The sequence below is a fragment of the Battus philenor genome, unplaced genomic scaffold (assembly GCF_028537555.1).
Source record: "Battus philenor isolate CCGP_79_NKW_IND1 unplaced genomic scaffold, ilBatPhil1.0.hap1 SCAF_1, whole genome shotgun sequence".
Lineage (NCBI taxonomy): Eukaryota > Metazoa > Arthropoda > Insecta > Lepidoptera > Papilionidae > Battus > Battus philenor.
In genome coordinates, this window is record NW_027181661.1 from 7,445,594 (window position 1) to 7,452,288 (window position 6,695).

The 6,695-nt window shown below is 32.6% G+C and overlaps 1 protein-coding gene across 1 annotated transcript; it reads right to left on the bottom strand.

The window, feature by feature from the left end:
* Positions 1–2,404: 2,404 nt before the first annotated feature.
* Positions 2,405–6,071, bottom strand: LOC137921582 (uncharacterized). Its single transcript, XM_068764385.1, has 4 exons — positions 6,018–6,071; positions 4,921–4,987; positions 3,376–3,592; positions 2,405–2,804 (listed from the first exon to the last, which is right to left on the bottom strand). The coding sequence occupies exons 1-4, from the start codon at positions 6,069–6,071 to the stop codon at positions 2,495–2,497; spliced, it is 648 nt and encodes a 215-aa protein (XP_068620486.1). The 3' UTR covers positions 2,405–2,494.
* Between the last annotated feature and the right edge of the window lie 624 nt (positions 6,072–6,695).

The window sequence follows — 6,695 nt, forward strand, 5'->3', positions numbered from 1 at the left end:
AGGTAAAAGGAACAGCTAAAAATGTGCAACACGCCTTCATTAGAACTATCTGGATTTATAAAAGTGATATCCACCTAAAACTATTAATCATTGTTCTACCGAGATATCAAAAAAAAAGAAAGTCCATAAAAAATGTAAAAGAATGTGACGAAATGAATTATACAGAATAATTGGAAGTAGGTGTAAAAGCTATTTGCTGACCAGACTATTTACCCCTTTAAAGATAATTTACCTATAACCAATCACCCTGTATAACAAATTGGGAGTTGTGATAAGAATAATGGACATAAAGGAATCCAAATGCGTTCACCGATTTCAGTAATATTAAAGAATGTAATAGTACGCCCGTTTTGTATTTATAACAGCGCCATCTATCGTTGAATAAGATAACTATCATTACATTTAAGAATGTGCAATTTTAATTTCCTAACCGCCTTATCAAAAAGTAGCATAAATAGATCTCAAGTGAATATGTTAGTTGACAGTTACTAAAATGTTGAGGTTGTAAAAAAGTACGTTCCAAAATAATACTGTTAACTGTGACTATTTAAAAAAATAACTCTTTGTTTCAGTTTGAGGCGATATATTCAGAAATAATATCGAATCTTTCTTTAAATTTATATTTTGAATAATTTTATTTCTTCGGTGCTTAAACCATTTCTATAGTAATTTAGTGATTTCAAAAATGATAAAATATGATAAAAGCCAGTCAAAGTGTCACAGCTAATGTTTCGTGGTTTAAAGACTAAGAGTGAGACTGTTAAAACCCAAAAGTCTTGGTAGCGCTGTCAATAGACTGCTTCTATCAGTTCTGGTATTACAAATTCCTAATGCTGAACCCGCATCCCTTGTTGGTACCGGTTTTTTGATGAAAACTATTTGTTCACAGACGAAGATGTTCGCACCCACTTGTTTGGCAATATTTCCATATTGCAAACAAGCATGGGTTTATTTTAAAGGATGGAGTTGTTCGTTTGGATTGGCCAGTGTAAGTTGCGCCTTCAATCTAACAGAACTTTTATGTGCTTTTCTTTTAGATGGACATTTTAAAACGATGAAATAGATTAATGCGGCCACCTCCACAGAGTATCAGAGAGCTAAAGAATATAATAAGCGTGGAATGGGGACGGGTTCTGTAGAAAATCATAATGAATATACTCGCCTTCAGACTCAGACATAGCCCAGCGGTTTGGCAAGTTTTAGTGGCAGTGGAAAAGCAACAAAAAACACAGAACAGATCTCCGCTGTAGTTTTCATGTTTTGGATTGGAAACCATGAACCGGCAAGCGCAGCGAAGGCAGTTCAAAAGCAAACCGCGTCTTACGCCTGTAATAATGACAATGGTGCATGTCCAGATGAACGCGAGTTGTGATTACAGAAGAGGTCATACATCATTCAAAACTTTACACTGTTTGTCCTTTATTGTAGAAAAAATAACAAAAATCGTATTTCACTTTCGATTAGCGAGCTACCAGCTCCATAAATTTTTACTTTATTATGACTTAATTTAATCAAAACGCTTACTTCATTTTCGAAACTTGATTTTTAAATAAACTAATAGTAACTTAAAAATTGGTTCTTTGTTGACATACCGTTTTCATTGCAAAAGAGTTTTGTATGAATTGTATTAAACACAATATATTAGAGATACATAGATTAAATATAATAGAGAAGATTACTAATACCATACATAATCTATTAATCCACTATATGCAGCTATAGCTATATTATTTCTTTTTAATTCGTTCGTATTATAAATAAATAATAGTAATATAAAAAATCATTGTTATAATACTTAAAACCAAACAAAATGAAGCACTTTAACTAATACAGATTTATTTAACGTTTCATTTTTTAGATCAATAATATGTTCTTTATTGCGGGTCCGGATGTTGTGGTGGAAAAGATAAAGAAAAATATATGTACTCAACTAATATCTTTGAACCCCTTTGTGCGACGGAGGACCACATTATAAATAAAACTAACATTCAGGAATACTTTACGTTTTTTTTTTATTTAGGTATAATTTTATTATATTTACATTTAATAACACAAAATTGCGTGATTTGAAGATGTAGTATCTTATCCCACAGTTTAATTTTGATATGTTTTTAGTTTTCATGAATCTGGTTAACGTTTTAATCGGCGATATTTATATCAGATATTTTTATGCATCACGTTAGCCAGATAAACATTTTTTTTATTGGTATAGCTCCTTGCATTATAACCTGTAAAGTACCACAGTACTGAACTGATTTGTTCAGTAAAACAGTTCACTATTCGCTTTATTTTACTATTATACACGTTAGAAAATAAGTTAGTTGCAGTATATAAATTAAAAAAAAAACTGAAATTATGTAATATTATCTTTTTTATATCTAAATTGTTTTAGTGTACTAAAATTTTTGCATATTATTGCAAAAGACGTGGCGTTAGCATTACGTCTCCATTTAAATTCAATTGTAAAATATAATTTGCAAAATGAAATGATTTTTCAGTAGTCAGGATTATGAATGTGAATGGAGAAATCAGACATATCAAGATTCTCCACAGTTTCTGTAGACTCTTCTGATTGCCAGTTGTTGAAAACCTCGCCAGGGTAGTGTAGATGTTTGGCGAAAGCCGGCCGAACATATCTAGTCCATCTTCTGTACTGGTGCTTCTCCCGATCGAACTCCCATACGTGCGGCAAGAAAAGTTGCAGCCATTTGGGTACGAATCTGTCACTGTACCAAAACCTTCTTCTCCACACCCTGTGCGTGTCGATGTAGGACATTTCCCCACCGCGGAGCCATTGGGGAATTCTAAAAAAAAAGCCTTTGTTTAAAAAAATCTAATGCGAAATACCAGCTTATCATCTTAATTTTTACGCCAGTTTGAATTTCACAAAATACTGTCTCAAAATCTAACACTTTTATTATTGTTTACCATAGTCCCATAGTGTATGCAAAAATGTAAAACTTAACCATTTTGGATCTTTAAGTTAGTAACTCTATATGTAACAAGATAGAGCTAAAATACATTAAAAACACATAGAGGAACTGAAATTCAAATAAATTTTTAATAGTTTCTTAATAATACGGGAGATGGCGCTGTTACGAACATTTTAATCTGCATAGTTAATCTTAATCAACAAAACTAGCGTATGTTTTGAAATTTTTCAGTTGTTGAGTAAATTAATAATATACATTTATAGCAATTCGGTCTACCATTTCACTGCTTTTAAGATATAACACACGGGTAGATGTGTACGCCGACCGCATATCATAGGGGTTGTTTCTTTAAGAAATATTACCCAGCTTGGCTTTATATTATCTCACTTATTTTAATTCTCAAAAGAAAGGAATGCAAATAATTTAATTTAGGTATGCTTACAATGAAAGATGCCGAAGGCCCCATCTGTAGGCAGTAGTGTAGAACCAAGCTTTAAACGGATTTAGATGCGGAAATTTCTCCCAGGCTTCGTAGCCGAGAGTAAGAGCAAGCACCGTTACACCCACTTGATATCCATCAATCAAAACCGCATGTCCATCTTTTATTTCTTTGACAGTCGGCCTTGGAACTTTATCCTTAATTTGTACCGCTGACGCAACTGTGAGAAAAGTAAATCGTATATTATTATTAACGTGCTAGCGAAGACAAATGACAACTAAACAGTAATAACTGCAAGCTTGCCTTCAAATTTCAGATTCATACCACGTGATGAAAAAAAAATGTTTCATAAATTCGAAAATTAAAATACACAATAATTTCATACCATTGCACGTAGTTATAAAAACAGTAGACGGCTTATTACAGAATAATCTGCAATCTAGGAAAGAAGTTTTATCGATTTCCTAGAGTTTGTCAAATAAGCTGTCTGCAAAACAAAGTAAACATCCGACGTCCGTCCCGAGAAACACGACTTAACAAGAAAGGGACATCGGGTGGCCATAGCGCCAGTTCTGTGTGGGTTAGGCTCCGGGGGAATCGCTGCTCACCAGAGTACTAGCACAGACTCACAGAGTTCCCGAATCGACTTTAAGAAGCAAAGCAACGCTTGTGAATTCGAGAAAAAACACCTGGCTACCTTAGGTGTAGAAGTGTATCCGATAGTCCTTAGATGTAGATAGATGCATAAACATAAGTAAGCAATGTTCACGACTCCAGCACAAAGATCAGGGGCAGTAGAGAGTAAGAGTAGTAGAGATCAGCGCAGTTTCATGCGCTTAAAGCTCTGATACTGCAGCGCTAAATGCGCACTGAAGCGGCTATGACCTCCAAACTACAGGTGAAGTGAAGTAAGATACGACAGAGACAAGAGCGACAGCATAAGCTTCATGACGGCTTTTATATTCAAGGTCAATGCGCTATGTCACGTAAGTGATAGCGTTATTTGCTCCCACCATCAGATCAGGCATTTGACTGGCGGCTGTGAATAAGTGATGGTTAATCGAGCACTTTTAGTCGTATAAAAGTACGCGGGTATAGCCATAGAACTTGGCGACCGACATAGTTTTTGAAGTTAAACCACAAACAGATTGAATTTTAATATTTCTATTATAATAAAGAATGACATTATATCTACAATTAATCCTGTAATTTGTATAGAAATGGTTTTGCTGACTAAATAGCAATTACTAAGAAATATTGAGAAAGAATTGTTACAAATTCGTTGAACTATTGGAATGGAAATAATCAGCTTTTACTTTGATTTTAATTACAGCTTTGTTTCAAATTTAATATACTTTATTAAAATTTTTTTTTTCATTATCAATCGTAATAGCATAGTAATAGCGGTTATACATTATGATTGATAATAGACATACGAATTTTGTGCGTGTATAACATAAATTTAAATTCTAGTAAATAAGGGTATATAATAATCGTTAGTGAAATGTTGTTGACATGTTTTGTAAATAAATAGATTCAGGAATATACCTGTTGTTGGAACTGAGAGATCGAGACCTATTCTGGGTCTCCAAAAAAACGTTCCTGGTACTGATGCCTGAAATTGAAATGAAATGTTCAAAATAAAATCGATGTAAAGATTAATAAAAATTGCTTACATCAGTTTGAATCTTGGTTGAATATATATATATATATATATATATATATATATATATAAACAGATTCCAATTCGTTAATAAATTTTATGTATTAATACGATCCTTTAATAAATAATATTAAAGCACTATCTACAAATTTGTTGTCGAAGAAATACGTATACATGCATATTTTCAGCTTGTTCTTCTTATAGTCAACATTAATAAAAATTTACATTAATTTAAAATTTTATTCTTTAAATTACTTTCACTTTCATAAAGTAAAATGTTTTTTAATTAGTCTTTATTTAATAATTCGAGAAAACACATTTATTAATTAAAAATTTTCAGATAATTATTAAATCAAACTTAACAAACCAGAAGTCGTTTTTTGCGATGTATTTAATCGTATTATATATATATATATATGTATATTCATACACATCTATGAAAGTGATATTACAGTAAGCTGTAGCAATATAAATTCTTATTAGCTTGACGAAAATAAATATTGAAACCTACTTATCGTAGTATAAGAATTTATAAATATTCTTTTCTTTAATATTTTGTAGTATATTTTATGGCATTTAATATCATCGTCATTATTTCAGCCGTAGCACGTTCACAACAGGACATAGGCGTTCCGTATAGATTTTCAATAAGTTCGTTTATTGGCGGCGCGAATCCAGGGTCTTCTTAAAGCTGGTCGACTCTCCACCTTATGAGTGGATTCTGCGTTTGTCAGTCCGTGGTCTGCACTCCAAAACTTTAAGAACCCAGTGACCATCTCATCATCACATCTTTGTTTCTGCGCGCATGCCCTACCCATTGCCAATTCAAGTTGCCTTGTTGTTTAGTTGTTTTACATTATAATAACTGCATAAGACTATTCCAAAACTGTCATGTTATGAAATACATTTGCATTGTAGCATTTTTGAGATACAGTATATTCGATAACTAATAATAGGTAGAAAAAACAATTATCATACGTACCCTTGAAACAGAAACCACTAAAAGGAAATATATCAGTTTCACAGTACCGTCCATGTTTTGAAGCTATGTATTCTCTTATAGCGTCGTTGAAGTACTAAGCATGTTGAATCTAGTGATTCGTAAAGAAAACTTCTGATGTACGTAAAGTAATTCTAGGTACAAAGGAGATGAGTGACTAAATTTCCGGTCGCTGTCTGTTGCGCATTCTTCATGAGATTAAACAAACTTGTTTGTCAATCTTGCCTCATTGTAAAAAGTTACTGGCGCAACAATTACGTAAAGAAAATGCTTTCTTAAATTCATTAGTAAATATCAAAGACTTCTCGTAAACTGAAGTGGACTATTGAAAACATAAATGACATTGTGGTTACAAATTAAGTTATTATTTGTGAAGGAAAAATCAATACATTATTGTTAAAGATGGAAGATTTTTATAGTAACTCAGTTGAACAGACAGATGACAGGCCATATTGCAGATGATTGAAACGAAGTAGCTATAGGTCATTTAAAGATATTGTTACAGATCAAGTATTATAGGAATCTTCATGGAACTGCCTCTAATTTCTTATGTGCTCGATGTATTGGTGAGAGAGACACAGCAAAAAATTGTAAACGCATCGTGTAATTACTCCCATAACCTTTAATATTAAGTTGCGGTCGTACAGCAAAGAAGAAAAA

Excerpts from the sequence above, each read along its gene's own strand:
- LOC137921582 (XM_068764385.1), bottom strand. The coding sequence starts at position 6,071 with ATGGACGGTACTGTGAAACTGATATATTTCCTTTTAGTGGTTTCTGTT. Across the intron at positions 4,988-6,017 it reads TAGTGGTTTCTGTTTCAAGG|GCATCAGTACCAGGAACGTT; the intron begins GTACGTATGATA and ends TTTCAATTTCAG. Across the intron at positions 3,593-4,920 it reads TCTCTCAGTTCCAACAACAG|TTGCGTCAGCGGTACAAATT; the intron begins GTATATTCCTGA and ends CTTTTCTCACAG.